At 45.1% G+C, this 18443-nt stretch overlaps 1 protein-coding gene across 4 annotated transcripts; it reads right to left on the bottom strand.

The window, feature by feature from the left end:
- Positions 1-268: 268 nt before the first annotated feature.
- On the bottom strand, positions 269-18251 carry ago3a (argonaute RISC catalytic component 3a). Of its 4 annotated transcripts, none has more exons than XM_088386724.1 (19): positions 17493-18251; positions 13063-13234; positions 12855-12975; positions 12569-12777; positions 11916-12052; positions 10631-10765; positions 10481-10568; positions 10119-10266; positions 9915-10034; positions 9687-9830; positions 8814-8947; positions 8551-8735; positions 8324-8483; positions 8155-8245; positions 7873-8067; positions 7265-7399; positions 6718-6819; positions 6444-6643; positions 269-5975 (listed from the first exon to the last, which is right to left on the bottom strand). In XM_088386724.1, exons 1-19 carry the CDS (start codon positions 17509-17511, stop codon positions 5867-5869), a joined length of 2604 nt encoding a protein of 867 aa, XP_088242850.1. In that variant the 5' UTR covers positions 17512-18251; the 3' UTR covers positions 269-5866. The 4 variants fall into 4 exon arrangements, 3 of the variants coding, with proteins under 3 accessions (XP_088242850.1, XP_088242852.1, XP_088242849.1); XM_088386726.1 differs by having other exon boundaries at positions 9708-9830; XM_088386723.1 differs by having other exon boundaries at positions 8551-8947; positions 9708-9830.
- Between the last annotated feature and the right edge of the window lie 192 nt (positions 18252-18443).

The following is an 18443-nucleotide window of genomic DNA, read 5'->3' as shown; positions in this document are numbered from 1 at the left end:
CCCAACATTTGAAGACATATCGGCACTTTTCAATACTTGCTTTGTCGAAATAGGGTTGTTCCCCTTTGACTTAAAATATAGGAGTTGAATCAGTATTTCTTCTGCAACTCTTTTGTGTAATTTACCTATTCACAGAAGCATCTGAGTTATTAATTTACGAACAGAGTATGACTATTTAGGCCATCTCAGGTTATCATCTCACCCTAAAACTTAAGCACAAATGTTAAAATTTCAAACTGAGTGAACATGGAATAAAAGTCTTGGAGTGTTTGTTAGGTAATGGTAAGGAAAAAGCAAAGCATTTTATTGCAAGTATTAGTCAAACATACACTTCAAACAGAAGCAAAGCAATACTTAAAAAAAAGGCCAACAACCTAAAGGAACAAGTTACAAAAAGCAAAGAGTCGAGCAGTCGGTACAATTGCGACAAATGCGAATCACGTTGGCGTCGTTGTACAGATCTTTATACATATGACTGACGCAAAGAGATGCTACGTTAAAAAAAAAAAAAAAAAAAAAATCAAATAAAACGTTTCCTTGGCCACGGACAAGCAATCAGGACGTTTAATCTCTTTCGCAATATTTGGTTCAACTTTCAGTACTGGAATGCTGTTGGGGTGTGAAAAAAAAAACACAAACCGGATTAAGTAACAAATGGAGGTTACATTATTCCGCTTTGGGAAAAAAAGAAAAAAAAGTACAATCTCGTTTGCCCAAAGAAGACACAAGACAGGCACAGGTCTCGCTAGCTCGCCTTCTGATTGGGATCGGATCGGATTTTGTCGTCGGCGGGTAGCCGGACATGACAGAAAACATGCTGAGAAAAACTCGGACCATCCCGAACAGAGAGACTTTAGCGTAGCGATTTTAGTGGTTTTGAAACGAGAAGAGACGAAACGTACGATTGGTTTCAAGTACGCAGGCGTAGGACACAATTATTTTTATTATTTTTTAAATTGACACCCGTCCTCATGTGGCACAAGAACACCAGACCTTTTGTAGATACGTTTCTCACAAAAAGGCATGATCATCTGGCTTTTGAATGAAATTTCAGGATGAACCAAAAATGTCTCGTCAGCTTTATAGAATCACCCAATTTGACCTTGTCTCCATTTTTGATCGCATTGTTCATTATTTCAGTTCTATGTACTGGCTAGTTTTACAACTTCTACGCTTTTGTATAAGCTAATTATCTAGCTAGCTACTTTACTAGTGCATTTTTGGTTCATCTTGAAATTTCAGCCGAAAACCCAATGCCCCTTACATAGTGTAATCCATCCAATGGAATTGATATGGCAAAGGTAGCCCAAAGTCTCAGGTCTCAAACTGCTTATGACGTCGGGATTGGCGTTTGGAGGTTAAATTATGAGGAAGTCCCGTAAAATAAAAAAATTAAAAAAAAAAAATCAGCCCGTTCGCATGTATTGTTGTGCTTGCGCGTCCGAGAATGAGGCTCCAAAAACCTTCCACAAAAACAACCGAAAAAACACTCAATAAATACGCCATAAAATACTCCGCATATAAAGGCTTAATATATATATTCCATTAACACATTTAAATAGGACAACAAAAAGGAAAGTCGGCTCAAGAACAAATAAAAAAAAAATCTGTTAAGACAAAAAATGTTTTATAGTTATGCTTTTAAACTCTAAAATAGTTACGAATGTCAGGCATTATTCGAGCATGTATTGTATGTCATAAGCAATTCGCAGTTTTTGTCTTTTATGTCGTAGAACATTATGCAGCATACCAAGGTAAGTGAGGTGCAGTGTTTCAGAGAACTCCCTAAAAAAAAAAAAACTAAAAAAAAAGTTAACCCCCAATTCCAACTGGATTTAGACCCTTACAGTCAACACCCTACTGGCTCATTTTGCCATCCCCCGACATTGCACGAGCATGAGGGAGTGCCAGGTCTCCGTGAACCGTTCAATACTGATGCTGGTCTCTCTTTTTTTATTTAATGCCCTTCAAGACAAATGAAAGCTTCAGTCCTCCCACTCCGTCAAACGTTTTGTTGACACCCCCACGCATTTAAAAGGTCCAAGTCGTGGATTTAAAAACTCCAGGTTGAGACATAAGGTACTGAACCTCATTTAAATGTTGGTCTCTAAAGTGCTGTGGTTGACATTCATGGTTTCTCCACATCGGGTTGTACCACAACAAAATCCAAGACACTACCAATGTTTGTCAGTCTATAGAGAGGAAATTGGGGGGGAAAAAAGGAGAGTCAAGAGGAAAGGCACTTCCTGTGTGGACCGTTACTTTCTGTGGAAATTACACCTTCCACTTTAAAGGGAAACGAAGCTTTTCGATAAAAATCGAGCAAAACATTCCTTGAACTTGTGTCACTTCCTGTCACGGTATCTCCATTTTCATTCCAGCTGAATGAGAGGTCTTGTAAACACCTGTCGTACCACCACTGCGGCATCACTTAACCTTTCGTGTCCTCACAAAGCCATGAATTAGGCACAATAAGACATCCAAATCGCAAAAAAAAAGTCCCTTCACCTCGCTTTTAAAGGGGTTTTCTAAAGGGCAAAGAAACAGGTTCTCGGGGTCAGGGTGGGGATTGAACTGTGAGGGGAAAAAAAATGTCAAAAAAAAAAAAATACATCTTTGAAAGAAAGACCACTTGTCAGTTCTGGAGCAGGAGGTGGACAAAAGAAAACAACAGTGGGGGTGGCGGGAGCCATTCCACTATAGTACCCTCAGACATTTGGGGGGGGGGGGGTGGCACCAAGGGCCACCTTCGAATTTTCCTACTTTGCTAATCTGCCTAAAAGTCTGGAAGGAAGTTCAGCCTTGGATTCTCCTTGAACAAGCACCAGCAACTGCTTCTGTCAGATTGTGAAGTCGTAAAAAAAAAAAAAAAAAAAAATACCCACTTCATTAATATTCTGACACTCTTTACAAATGGATCACTTGCCTGTTTAGGGGCAGGTGTCAGCACCAGGGTGGAGTAAAAAACAAAACAAAAAAACGCTAAAGAACATTCAAGAGCTAATACGTTTTCTCACTCTTTGAATACACGTCTACAAAATGATCATTCGAGGTCCGGTCGGTGGTTCCGAGTCTGCTGCCCAAACATTATGACAGTCGCGGTCAAGACAGATCGCTACTTTGGACCACCCGCCACCGTTCGGCACATACACACGATACGATTTACAGCGACACACGTCAACAGTCTATTGCAATAATTTGAATAAAAACTTTCTATTTCACTTTTTCAAACCATAACATACGGTGTTACATTTATTACTAAGAATAATTCAACTACATTTTTTTTAATCTGTTAGCAAAAATAATTGGTGTGTAGTACATCATTTCAAATTTACAAATATACTTTTGATCTGGCTTTTTTTTTTTTTTTTTTAAAGGCATTTCATTACACCGCCTCTGACCTCCGGAAGCTTCCACGCCGGAGGGAAACGCCTTCCGAAGGTAGTCCAATGCAACAATAGATAAAAGATTTTCCAACACATCTTTTCCAGACTATAAGGTTTTCAGGGCTACCTCCACAGAGAGATTAGGGAACCATCCAAAACCCAAATATCCCGAGGAACATGCGGAGTAGTGGAGCTAATCCCTAATCACCAGGCAAGTGGGAGATATCCAGGCATCCAATTCCCAGCAGGGTAGAGCGACTATCCCACATTCACTAGGGAAGTGAGAGTCATGCCAACACAAAAAAAAATGGGTAATGGGGCCATCCCATATTCACCCCAGCAGTGATGGCTGTTCCACACCAACTAAAATCAGAGGAATTGAGAACCCATCAGATACCAAAACCAGCACTGGGCTACCAAGGGGGTCACCCTAATGGTTTCTGATTTCTCCTAACCTGCTCAACTTGTCTCAAGTTCAGTTCAGCCTCGGATTTGCTATGCGTTCGAGTAGCACCACGCCTGTGTCCGCAAGCAGAACACATGCTTCTTTTAGTGCAGTTAACTTTGTAAAGGAAAAAAAACCATCCACCTGACCCTACAAAAAAAAAAAAGTTTCAGACGATCAGCAGCGTAAAGGAGTCAAACAGCGACCGCTCTCCAGACTAGATTTGACAGAATAAACCAAAAAAAAAAGTAGTCTCCATTTTCTGCTATTTTTTTGTTTTTGTTTTTTTCCGAAGCCAGTTTTAGCTTGTGGAGCAACTCAAAACATGATTATAATTGCAAGACGATCGGACTGCTGTCTCCAAGCAAAGCTACCAGCTAACACTGCGGTACAGGCACAAACATGATAAAGCACACATCAATGTCAGGATGGTTTTCCGATACAGTCGTGTAGAAAAGTCGCTTTGTTGAGAAGAACACGAGGCATCGGGTGAAACATTTTGTCGGTTGAGTTACTTTGCCCGTTTGGCATGGCGCGCTTCACTTTTCGCCAGGCACTTAAAATACTCCCGCTCTCTCTCTTATGGCATTTGTACTCCACGTTGCTGCAATCAGTCCGGAAATATAATTTATCGGGAATTCCAAAACATGTGAATCCTTCAAGAATGTGAAATGTCGTCGAAACCGCACTTTGCGCACAGATAACAAAAAAAATCATTTCAAAAGTGCCTAATGCAAACCTCTTGCCAAACGTGTGGATCAATTAACTCTCCTTCTGCACATTATTGCACAAGGGAAGACCCGCCAACATTGTTTCCACTCAAAAGCAAAAAACAAACAAAAAAAAGTGTTGCCCAGGAAATAAAATGGTTGCGACAAGGTAAGGGACATGTCAAAGCTTCACATGATGCAAAACAAAAAAAGAATGGATTAAAAAAATGACATCAGGATATAAAAAGACAACAGTGTTATACTTAAATACGATTTGAAAATCGAGCGATGGCTGTGATGATGTATTGAGACAAGAGAAACTAGTGACAGCGTCTTTAACCCTCCTGTTTTGCTTTGGGTCAAATTGACCCATTGTCAAGTTTAACCCTTCTGTTATACTGTGGGTCAAATTGATCCATTGTCAAATTTCATCCCAAATTATGTTGATGGTCAGATCGAAATTTGTAAACATCTTTAAATTATATATGTATTAAAATTAAAGAAGGAAAAAAGAAAGATCTGGAAGAAGTTACCCTAGCATACTCCCACCAAAGAAAATCTAGAATTTTTACTGGTCAATTTTACGAGAGGGAGATATATAAAAAAAAAAAAACATAAATTTGCTCATTAAAAACACACTATGAGACCAGCAATAAGTTTTAGGCAATTTTTTTGTACTTAAAAAAAAATCTTGATTTTTACTGGTTAATTTGATTTAGTTTAAACAAAAAAATTCTGATCTAACCCACAGCAGAACAGAACGTCATGAGGCCTTTCGGGGATGACGTTCCACCTTGTAGACAACTGATGGCAGTGTGCTCAAAGAACTGGTTATATCACAAGCGGGAGGGAGCAAAGGAGAAAAATAAAGTCATAATCTAAGCGCCTTCCCACCGCTCCCCCGTTTGCTTAAAAACACACACAAAAAAAGAATATAAAAGTGCTGCTGCTTGTGAACTGATTTGAGGAGCGGTGCCCTGAATGTAAACAGGGGAGCACAGCATAAAAGAAGGGGAAACAAAGAAAGGGAGGGGGAAGAAAGGATGGAAATAAAAGGAGTTGGCTGGTTTCTATTGCATATTAGTGCTGAGTTTTGTTTCGTTTTTTTTCCTGGTCAAAAGCAGCGTTTTTGCATCCTCAATCCAGTGTGGGGTGCCGCATCCTCCTTCTCCCTACTTCCCTCTGCACAGTGTCGGATCCGGATTGACTAGGCGTGTGTGTGTGTATGTGTGTGAGGACTTTCCGCCTGCCAAGCCAACCGTGTGTGTGTTTGTGTGTGCGTGTGTTGAGTGTGTGGAGGATGGTGGTTGTGGGTGGGTTGCAGCTCAAGCGAAGTACATGGTCCTCAGGGTGTCATGGTGGATTTGGACAGCTTTGGCCAGTGCCTGCGGGTCTCGACCATTACTCTGACCTGACACATGGCTGCCCTCGGCGCTGCACGGTGGACACAGAGTAAATACTGATTGCTAAAATGAACCATTTCCAACTAAAGGGGGGGGGGGGGGGGCATTTTCTTCGTTTTGCAATTATTAATCTCATCAGACAGCAAAAACTAAATGTTTGGGGGAAAAAATGAGTTATCTCCGGAGAACCCAATCAATCTTTTCAATCTTACAATAAGTCATATTATTTAAGGGACAATTAAAACGTCACAATTTTAAGGAGGATTTTTACAGGGAGGGAAAAGATTGGAATCTTCCAAGAGATTATTCATTTGTCATTTAAAAAAAAAAACTCAATGACAAAAATAGTGACTATGTGATAGCAAGGTTTTGTTTTTCTTAAAGGAAAGAAAATGTAAACTTTTGAGATCAGCAGTATTCTACCCAGAGAAATAAAATCTTAATATTACAATGTGAGAGTCAAGACATTTGTAGCGGGATCGCACCCCTGTGGCCTTACCTGTCGTGTTCTTTGTCCACCAGATGGTAGCGGGCGCGGAAGGCCACCAGGTGGGCGTAGTATGCGGGCGCGGGGATGGACACCGAGCGGGTGCAGCGCACATAGGTGTGGCACAACTGGTAAGTGAGCAGCTGGAACTCGTCAGCCGTGAAACAGTTGTCGTCCCACAGTACGTGGTAGTGCGAGGGCCGGCTGGTGCCCTGCCAACCAGACGAAGCAATTGTCAGAATTTCATTGACAGGAAATAAACTCAAATGACGATGAGAAAGCTCACCTGTATTCCAGCGTGACTGCAGAGGTAAAAGTCAAACTCGTAAGGATGCGTGATGTCCGTATCCACCGTCGTACCAGCGGGAATGTTTCCGCTGCGTCCGACCTGGCAAACATTTCGGCGTTCTGTCACTTCTCACCGCTAACATCCATTATGCATATTTTTAGAATGAATTCAAGAATTATATTTTTGAGGGAAAAACTTTCCCACTTTTCCCACTTTCCAGCACTGCAGCAAAAGCTTACAAAAGGGTAACTTGCAAAAATAAATAGTAGGATATGTTTTTAAAGTAATTATTATTATTATTTTAAAAATCACATATTGCTGTAGCAAACAAGTCGGTCCGGGTCTAACGATTAAAGCATAAATGCTCCGGAGAGCTTCCGGCTCTTTGTGAGCAAGGGGGGGGGGGGCTCGATTGCCACAGCTGTCTGGGCCCTAATGCTTTACTCGACCGCTAATTAACAACCTGTGGAAAGGTAAACGGCGGACCAATGCTACAAAAAGTAATCAAAGTGGCCCGCTCTGCTAAGAGCGGAAGGAAACGTACTCGCTCGTTGCGGTCGGCGCAGAAGAGGCGCGTGTGGTGGCGTTTCTGCACCACGATGTAGGTGATACCCGGCTGGTACTCCTTCTCCAGGCTGATGCAGGCCTCGCGGATGGCCAGCAGCTCGTAATACAGCACCTGGACAACAAGAAGCAAACTATTCACAAACGATGAAGGATATTCAGTTTCAGGTTGAACTTAAAAATGCATTTTATGTCTTTACAAGTGAACTTAACTGGACCCTCTCTGAACTTTTGAATGCATATGTTTCAGCGCTTTATGCACAACTCACAGTTCTCTAACAAGGATCTGAACGGCAAAATTCAGAATAGAAAGAAAATTTCCAAGGAAGTCCTCTTCTCTGCCTTTCTGTGACTCTTCCAGTCTCGCTGTTGAAACCTATTAATGGGTTAATGACTGCCTCCCCTGACATCTGGATTTTGTTTGGCCTGTCTTATTGCTGCTGCCTCTCCTGTCTCCTAAATTCAATCTGCAAATGTAACAGCGTACGGTGAGAAGTCTGCAATTTACTGTCACCCCCTCAAAAGGATTTCCATCAAACGTTTGCATCAAAGAAGTTCCCCATGGTTCGATGTCACTTAGAAGCTGACCTGTCTGAACTGGCCTTCAGAAACTCCGTCCCTGTAGAAAATGATGCGGGTGGGCTTGTAACGTGTGGACTTGTAGAACTGGATGAGCAGCTCGCGCACCATCGAGGCCAGATCCTGGATTACCTCCTGCCTGGGCCTCTGCACCCGCACGGTGGCGCAGTAGCGGCTGGGGTGGGCGTCCATGCTGCCCACCACCTGGGGGAGACAACGCGCACTCTTAAGTGTTTTGCTGGAGCAGGCTTAAGCCCCCATGAATATAATACTAATCAAGATGGAACTTACTGCAGCAATGGAGGGCTTCTTGCCATCCCCGGCAGGCGGATGTGTCACATCGGCTCCCAGAAAGATGACTGGCTGCTGAAACACTGACGGCCTGCAAAGGGACGTGCACAAAATGAAAAGCGGCCATTGTTGAGTGAGCGTTCAAGCGCTAAAGACGCAAAGGCTTTACCTTTGGTGTGGCACCAGGATGTTGTTGATGCCCCCCAGCTTGACGTTGATCTTGAGGCAGAGGTTGGAGAGGGTCTGAGGGGATGTCTTGACCACGTTCTTCACCTGGACGCACTGCGTGGCCATGCCCAGCAGCGTGTCTCCCACGCGCTTCACCTCCGCTGAATGTGGAGATACGAAGTCAACTCGTACAGTTCACGTCGGGCTAAGATGACATTATCGTCTAACCGTAGACGGGAGTTTTGCCAGGCAGAATGACAATGATGAGCTGTAATCCGGCGTAGGTGTTCTTCAGGTGTCTGAACATGGGCTCCACGCTATCCGCTCCCTGCGCGTACTTGCAGAAACACGGCTGGCCCTGGATGGGCATGCCGGCGTCCTTAGAGATCTTGCGTAGTTGGTCCGTGAACGCCCTAAATGGACATTTTGTTTTGTTACGACCAAGCTGACAGCATCGGTTTAAAACTAAAAACGCGTTAATTTCTTCTGACTTGAGAATGTCTTCCCGACACTGGCGCTGCGTTGCGAAGCAGGCGATGGCCCACATCTTGATTTCGACACCGGTGTGGAACTGCTTGCCCCTCATATCCCACACCCCGTGACTGGGCGTGGCCACTGTGCGGTTCTAAAATGACAGGTGCAGTCTCACCTTGTGCACTCGGGATTATTAGAGTCAATTGTGGAGACGTTTACGAACAAGAACAAACATGCATCTCATTAATGATCGCATCTGGAATGGGCATCTAACTTTTTCTCAGAAATCTTTCACAGTGTTATCATGGGGTTGTGCATACAATTTTGAGGGAAAACACAAATCTAATCAATTTTAGAAAAAGCCTGTAACCCTAACAAAAGGAAGAAAAAGTGAAGCACTGTCAATATTATATAGATGCACAACAAATTTTTCCAAAAATTCAAGTGGCGCATTTTTTACATCAAAATCGTAATCATAAATAGGAGGAACTATAGGTAGAGTCAATTTAATCAATACTAAAATTTATTTTTCAAAGTGGAAAAGTTGAGATAAATGACACTTTCCACCAAAAAAAAAAAAAACACTTTCCACTTATTGTGATGCCCTTGTACAAGCAAAAACACTTTTATGGCTCTCTTTCTAAAACTCATGACACAAACACTCAACTATCAAAGGATCAAAAATAAAACATAGATGTTAATTCAGATTGTGGCTTAGTCCCAACTTATTTTTCTTCCCCACATTATCTAGCTTACAAAATTGAGCCCCAAGTAAGTACAACAAACATAACATGAAACAGAAGCCAGCGTGTTAGTTTCCCCGCTAATTTAAGTGTGCCAGCCAGCCTGTCAGACATTAAACGAGAGAATGGGTGTGAAAAGAAGGGTACCATAAAGTGCTCTGTGCTCACCCTGCCGCCGTACTGCAGCATGGGGGCGGGTAGCACTCGCCCCGTCACGTGAGCCATCTCGTCGCGCACTTTGAACTGGAACTCCTGCACGAAGGGGTCGGCGTCGTAGTTGGCGCTGCGTACCTTGAATGAAAAGAAAGAGGAGGTGGAGGATCAGCTTGGAATATTTGCAGGCGACGGAACCAGGATTTGTTCTGTGAGGCTCACCAGCCTGCTGATTTCTTCCTGTCTGTCAGGCGCGGAGCGAGCCGTGGCCTTGATCATGGTGGATGTTTGATTATCTGTCAGCTTCTTGATACATCGCTGACCGGCTACAATGTTACACACCTGCCCAAAACAACCGAGCGTCACTTTATTTTTTTTTTACTTGGAGCTTGTTTTTGTGTGTTTTAGCTTGGTGGTCTCTCTCACCTCCAGGGGCAGGTAGGTGTGCTTCTGCTCCTGGCCCACCTGCAGACAGGGCAGGTGGGGGTACTTGAGCTGCAGGCTGTACTTCTCCCTGAAATACTGGGCTACGGTGCGCTCCACAGTCTGGCCATTCTCCAGCTGGAGGGGGAACCTGCATGTAAACACAAGTGCAATTGTTACGAAAACTACTTAATGTAACTTTTGGAAGAATCAAATGGCGACAAACGGTTAAGTGGCAGCTTCCCTACTGGATGACTAATGCTGACTTCATGATGAAACCAGTCACCAAGCATCTGCAGTTTTCCCGCCCCCCCATACACACATCCAAACGACCACAGAACCACGTTGCCTTGTGGGTGACTCACGTTTGATGGCTGGCCGGCCGGCGGGTCACGTTGCAAACGCGGTACTTCCTCCGCATGGTTCCGCAGTGCGTCACTTCAACCTTCAAACCTAATGAACACAACGAGTTCAAGTAAAACGTTTTTTTGGTCTCAGCAGCGTCTGCTCTTTACCTTTGATTTCTTTGGTGAACTTGACCCGGTGCGAGTCGGTGAGAGGGCGCGGCTGCTCGTCTATGTTGTGGATGTCCAGCACTTCGCACATGAACTGGATGACCGGCTGGGCCTTGTAAAAGGCGGTGGCGGACACTGCCGGAGAAAAAGGCGAGCCATGTCACGGCTTGTGTAGCAACCCAGGCTATGAGACAAAGTAGCCAGCATCAAAGCATTTAAAGGGGATGAATTATGCAAAATGGCCACTTTAACGTGTTGTAAACAAATAGCTGTGGCTCTGGAGTGCCTGCGCATCCATCAAGTGGGAAATTACACGACCAAGTAAATCTTTTGCAAGCCATTAGCAAGCAAGCCCTTCTGAATTTACGACCCGGCTAATTTACATAACGCCACTCGGTCACCAACTTTCTTCGCCCATGACTCGGCAACCAGATCCACCATCTCCGAGCATTGGCAGAACGACACCCCCTAAAACTCGCTGTCAAAAGGTAAGCAGACCTGCAAGTTTTTGGGGACGCAAAAATTAGTATACAAGTTTTCCTTTAATTCTTGTTTTTGGGGTACTTGATGACAGAATGTTGCTGTTACAGACCTAACAACTGTTTTTACTAGCTACAAGAGAGAAGTGAGAGTGCGGTTCAGCTGCTGTGATCTAACCAACTTCTTTTACCAACTTTAACGAGTGTTGTTGAGACGACAGGAGCAGGTGACACCACAACAACCCCCCTCCCACTCTACCCGCACCACCACCAGACTCTGAGTCAGTCACATTAAATGCAAAATTGAAGGGTGTCATTTCTCTGTAATTACACATATTTGAAGGAAGTGGCTGAGTCTGGGAGGGTGTCAATATAATGTGAGCAACAGACTATACTAACCCCCGCGCAAGAGTGCTTACTGACCAAATTAGCTTTGAAACCTTGAATGCCAAGGAAATGCTCCATGTAGCACACAGCCCTGCTCACACATACAGACACACAGCAATCAAACACACACATCCACCACAAACACTCACATACAAAACAAACACATACGGGCATCTCTAACACACACCAACACGGCTGCAAACCCCTCTCCCCATACACAGTTGAACACATTGTCTAACCACATAGTCCCCCCACAAACACACACACATCCCCACTCGCATGCGCGGCCCTGTTTCCATAGCAACCAATTAGTCAGCTCCCATCCACCCCAAAGGACCTCACTTCCTTCCAGTTACGAACAAACAAACACGCACAAGCGTCATTTTACTGGCCAAGGTCACCAGGATTGTACGGCTTACCATCAATGTTCAGCATCATCTTCCACATGGCGGGGCGCACCGACTGATGGAAGCCGAACCACACCTCCCTGCCTCCGCCCAAGGGGTGATCATAGCCCTCCGGAGCCGAGAAGAAGGAGCGGCCCACCGGCGTGTATCTATGAGGGGAAAATCAGCGTTCATATAATTGAGGTTATGTTTCCCGGGGAGAAAAATAAACATTTTCCAGAGTCATCAAATCAGGTAAACATTGTCCACCCCTAACAAAAGTGACAACATGAGATAATGAAAGATGCCATGATCAGTGTTGACATTAAAGGGTATGAGCAGATACGAAGGCGTCGGCGAGCTCTTGTTGCAAGCGTGGCATTGAGGTGCAAAGGGCACCCATTTTCCACGGCGACAATGCATCAACGTGATAGCGGGGCCGCTGTAAACAAACTCAAATGAAAGATATAAAGAGACGCCTTTTGATAAAGCTTTATAGAAGCCATGTTGAGATTACTTGGCCCATCTTAGGGAAGTGATATTAGGTTAGAGGGCAGCCTGACTGAGATCCTATTTGAGCTTGGTTTGATTTCCGTTTGGATGGCGGTGGCTGATACTGACGCAGAACTGAAAAATCTGCAATATAGCAGGGCGTGAATTATTATCTGAGATTCCTTCAAACTCACTTCATGGACGGCAGGTGTCTCAGCACCACGTCCACAGCGTGCACAGGATTGGTGCTAATGGGCTTGTCCAGCTCCAGCGGCTCGGGCATGCTGTGACCCGTCAGCACTTCGTGCAGCATGTGCCAGCTCACCAGAGACACAAACTTGATGGACACCTTGAAAGGACGATCTTTGCCCCCCTCGCCCGGTAGAGTGACATCCAGGTCCACCTGAGAAGGGGGCGAGTGAAGTGAGGAAAAGAATATGAGATGAGATATATGTGTGGGTGTTTGTGTGGTTATCTGACCCCCGTGGGCGCCACAGGCAGCGGGTTGGCCGTGTACAGACTCCTCTTGCCATCGTAGACTGGCCTGCGATCCCCAAAGATGGTCACCTTGAAGTGCTGCACCATGGAGTCAACCACCTCCCTGTGACAAACCACCACAGCGCATGTTCATTCGGTCCTGCCACGTGTACGGAAAACCCAAACAGCTTCCAGGAAGTGTGATGCTTACCGGTTGACTCGCCGCGGACACTTGTCAGGCTTGATGTCCACCTCGTAAAGGTAGACATCCATCTTGGGGATCTCCACCTGGAAGCAGTTGGCCAGCAGCTTGATGGGCTTGCCCATGGTGCCGTAGCCGGGCCGCCGAGGCATGGCGAACAGGGACTGGGCCCCAACGGCTCCTGAGGGAGGGGCACAAAATGGAGGAGAGGATGAGTGCTTTCAATGAAGGTGCGCTTTATAATCCAGTGCACCTTGTAGTGCAGAAAATACAGTACTTAAGATTATTTTCAGGGGCTGCAGCAACACGCTTTGACAATTTTAATTTTAAGCTTATCACTGACCTTAAGAAAAGGAGTTAGTCTCATGTTAAACAAAACGCAGAATGGCAAACACACACACAAACACACACAAACACACAGTAACTGATAAACTAATCTGATTGCGTACATTCGCACAGCAGAAATTCTAAATGCCAACATCAACGTGGGTGCTACTACGGTGGGGAAACCACCCAAAAAAAAACCCCACCAGCCCTTTCTTTCGCTACGTTCTGGGAATCAAACATATTTATCGTGCTGAGATGTCTTGTGCATGAGTCACTCAGATTCCCCTTTGCCCCCCTTTGAAAAAAAAGAAAACAGCTTAAACGTGCCGCGCACATGCCGGAGCTATTTTAGTGTCTGCTGGGTCTTGCCTGCCCTGCCACGCTTGAGAAAACATTTTAAGTCACCAGACTATTGAAGTCAGTACGGCACTTGTATCCCTCCCCCCTCCCACACACACACTCAAAAATGAGAGCTTAGTAAGTAAATCCTGCACCAGTAAATCAAAAGTGATTCATTGCTGATTTGACTCACTTGTGCCTCATACTGAGGCCCCTGCGCAAGTCTTGTGCGCGTTTGTTTACAGTAAGTGCCCCGCGGTTTTGTCCCGAGTGGAACACAAAAGACAGAGGACAGATATTATTCTTCAAAGCCTTTGTAGGGAGCTGTCGCCTTAAATCGGACGCTAATTCAATTTGGGCCCGGATGCGAGCTGGGTTAGCAAAGAGGTTGCGAGGGAGTGGCGGGATTTTGACGGCATTAACATCTCGCCGCGCCAAACTGGCTTCCTCTGGGCGCGAGGAGGGCTTTGCATGACTTCCTGTTTTTTTTGTCAATGACAATGACGTGATGAAAGTTGAGGTGACGTCATTCATATTTTTTTTTTTCCGTACAGTTACTATGACTTCATTTTAAAGAAATGATGGACAGCCTTGCTGGAGCCTAGCTTTTTCCCCCTTCACAAGTTTTTCCGCAATTTCCAAAGTTCAGAAACAAATGTTGTGGATATAAGTAGTAGCTTTTTGTCTAATTGGTGTAATTGAGTTGAGTTACTCAATTACTATGCTAGGCCATACCTCAATTAGTCAATTAAGTAAATTCAGTCCAAATTCTGTAAGTAGGCTTGGACAGATATATTGGCAAAACTTAGCAGAAACTGCCAGTGGTGAATGGAACACAGTTGGTTGTGATCCAAAATGGTTGCGGGGACGGCTAGAGTCAAGAGCGACATCCATCACCCCCAAGTACATAAACGTCCACACCGCTCACGAGTGCGCTCTCACACACACACAGACGTGCACAATACAGCTGTTGTGTTTGTAATCCACGGAGGCTTGAAATGTGGGAACAGAGCACAATGGCATCAGTCACACACACAAACGCAGATTGATTGACGGCATCTGACTCCACCCCCTCCACGTGCCCTTCCTGGGCCTCTTCGGGGTGTCCCATCTGAAGTCCGCGGCTAACGCCGCCACATCCTGCATGGTTAGTCACTTGGATGTGATAAAAATAGAAGAGGAGGAGATGATGGACAAAGTCCAATCATGGTCCAGCCTTAAGGTATCAATTGAGCCGAGCCAGGAAATGTCAGCTTTTTTTTTTTTTTTCGCCAACTTGAGCTGCTTTAAGACAATTTACACACAGGTTAGTAAGTCAAACTGATTGTTAATGTCAGACAAAAACCTCCTACTTTATGGCCACAGTATCCCCTTGACCATGACTAAGTTTAGCTTCTCGGCTCCATCGTGTAACATTAATGTTGACGAGCCATATATCAAAACAGATTTGAATTATTTTCTGCCACCCAGCCCACATTAATGTGACAGCCGGCGTTAATCTGGTCTGCCGCTCGGACAAACGCGGCAGTGTCGTCTTTCAAAGCCGCTCGGTTGAGACAGTCATTTGCATGTTCTCACGCGACTCTGCTTGTCTGCTTATAACGGCGAGTGCAACAAGCGTGTGTGTGTTTGTGTGTATTTGAGAGGGATGCGAGGAGAAGGTCAAATTTCAGCAAAGAAGGTGGGCGGTGGGGGCGTTTGGCGCCACCGGCCCAGTCGCAATATCGAGGCAAGAGTGGAAAGCTCAAGGCTGAGTAGAAGCTTGCTCTGTGTGAATCACACACACGGCGATGCGGTGAGCAAACACCGCGCTGACCGGGGGCCCCTTTGCGGCGGACATTTTGGGGCAGTGTCACTCCCTCGCTTGCAAGCGCTCTGTTCAGAGGCCTGCCGTTTACTACCAACTTGGACTCTTTCCAAAACTCAAGCAATTCGCTCATCCCTCAAGCAGTAAATTCGACAGACGAATGATTATCAAATAAAATAGTTGACACGTGCATAGCGATAAATTATGATTTATTATTTAATTGCAATTATTTAAGTAGGTCAAAAAGTTACACTTGTACATTGGAAACATGCAAATATTACCTGCTATAAATGTGTGTGTGTGGGGGGGGGGGGAGTAAATTTGGAATGGTAAACTACAAAAATGCTTGGGAAACCAACTGGATCGGAAAAAAAAAATCTCTTTCATTTGCTTAACGGGATACTTGGAGCTGTTGTAACCGAATCGGCAGCGCTCGGTTACTGGGAAAATACCGCCTGGTCCCTCATGTTACAATACATGCCATGGGAAGTGCCTGGACACTAATGAGGAGGAAAAGGGAGGCAGAGGAGGGGGTGAAGATCAAATGATGTCAAATGCGCCTCCGGCCAGTCGGTTTGTACAGTCACATATTAAGTGGAACGCTTCCATTACAGCGTGGACAAAGCCGAGCAGTTGGGGCCGTTTAACTGCCACTGAGATCACAAGCGTGGAGAGCTCGCCTGACAGCGACTCACCGTTGACATTTGCATTATTACAAGACGAATACAGGAGTGGGTGGGGAAATTTGGAATAGTCAACAACACACTGATTGCGATCAGAGTGACCTTTGTCATCGAGAAATTTGAAGGGGCTTTCCTTAGTCAATGAGATGATCATTTCGCTGAGAGTAAAAAAAATCAAGTGTAAAAAAAGACCCAACCAACACCAGGATGCATAAATAAAATCAAAGAAATTGAATGGGAAGATGGCCCTTTTGGAGCAAATTACAAAGATTTTAAAGCGACTGGGGAATTTACCCAAAATGAGCTCCAATCCAAAGCAAGTGTCCTAAACAGATGGATGACTCAAAATAGCAAATCATTCTTTGTGACTACACCATCTATCGCCGACCGAGCATGGTGACGGAGATCGATGCGTGTTTTGAGGATTCTCAGAATCCACCAGATACCACTTTCACAGAAATTTACCCCAAATGAACCCTCAAGCAGGGATTCAACACGGACAGGACAAAAATACACATCGTAATAATTGCAAGCACTTTGGAGCACTCGACAATGGCAGTACCCTTTTTAAGTAATGGCTCAAGGACGAATGGCAGAGCAGACTCGGCATGTTTGCTACTACCAAAGATATCGATGTTAGCAAGGGGTCAAGGCCGCCACTCAACCACCCACCAAGTGGCATGGGGGGAGAAAACTGCCACTTTCCATTGGAAATACAGGAAACCCTCACACATTCAGCAATTTGTCTAACTGGTCAATTTATTTATTTTAAGGGTTTTGCTCTATTTAGGCTTTACGACAGGCAGTAATGAGGGGGTGTCTTTGGTTCAGTTACAGGGTGTTACAGTTACAATAACTTTAAATGATTGCAATTATCAAATTAGTTGTTGACATGAGAGACATAAGAATAATTGTTGCACCTCAAGTGCAATCTGCATGGAAAAATTGAGACACACATCGATAACTTTTTAGTCACTAGTATTACAAGTATTTTTTTTAAACTATCCATGCCAGTGACGTATAGTGACAAAACAATGACAGCAAACGATCATCCAGAGGGCACTGTGTGCACTATCCACTTTTTGTGACATATGGTGGTAGGCCGTAATATTTTTCTCAGGTGAAATATGAACTTTACTCGATAAATGTTGCAAAAGACCGCCTTATTTAGTTGCCACTTTGTGCGTGTCGCTGACAGTCTCCATGACTACGGTAAACAACTTCCCCGGTTGTTAATCTGCAAGGCCCCAGAGAAAACAGTCAAATTAAAGAAAATGTCTCACCTGTAGTTCCGATTTCCATTCATGAGGTCACTGCCCGGTTTACTTCCCGGATCCCACTTGTCAAAAAAAAAAACCTGCCCGGTCCTCCTGCTTCCTCCCTCCTCCGGTTTCTCCTCCCTTCAAGCCGGTGTCTCCCCGCGGCTCAGCAAAACCTGTGCCCCCGCAGAATGGCGGGCTCCGGGTCTCTTCGACCCCACCTTGCCTGGGCGAGGGTGTCAAGCCGTAGGCCGCCCCTACACCACCTCCTCGCCGTTGGCAACGTGTCCAATCCCGGGTGACGCTGCTAGCGCGGCGCCACTCGGGTTAGCTCAGTTTAGCTCGCTCGTGAAGCCTCCTTCTTTTTTCTTTTCGTTTTGGATTAAAAAGTATCTCTGCGGTCAGGAAGTCATCGCCGCGGGGTTAAAGAGTCAACAAAAGCCGAAGAGGCGTCTTTGGGGTGAATTTAAAACCGTGTCACACGTCGAAGATACGGGCTAATGTTAGCCGGTTAGCTCACTCGCGACGAGGTAGAATTGTGACGGTTACTTTTACGGAGGGATGTAGGGGGGGGGGATTAAAACAGCAGAACAGGCACTTTCGCCGGCTAAAATTATCGACAGGACGTCGGCGTCGTCGTCTTCGACAGCCCGGTTTGCCCAAAAACAGAAAAAATAAAACAAAATCCAGCTGTCAAGTCCTCGGTGCACGCCGAAAGAGTTGAGATTTTTTCCCCCCCGAGTATGACAGATGAAGTGTGAGGCTGGCTGGCAGGCTGGGGATCTCTCCGAGGCAAGCCTGCTAAATATGGGCAAGTCAGGCTCTGCGCCGGTTACGTCACGACCAGAGCCCCGCCCCTATGTTCCTGTTAAGGTGATATTACGTCCTCGGCGATGCCGTCAATATCTTCGCTCCTGAATTACGCGTACTTTTGTGTTCCATTTTTTTCAACTTTTACTAATTATTGTAAATTTG

Source organism: Syngnathus floridae, chromosome 10 (genome assembly GCF_059516105.1).
Source record: "Syngnathus floridae isolate MCC-2025c chromosome 10, RoL_Sflo_1.0, whole genome shotgun sequence".
Taxonomy (NCBI): domain Eukaryota; kingdom Metazoa; phylum Chordata; class Actinopteri; order Syngnathiformes; family Syngnathidae; genus Syngnathus; species Syngnathus floridae.
The sequence above is the reverse complement of the archived record's forward strand: the minus strand, read 5'-3'. Positions and strand labels throughout refer to the sequence as shown.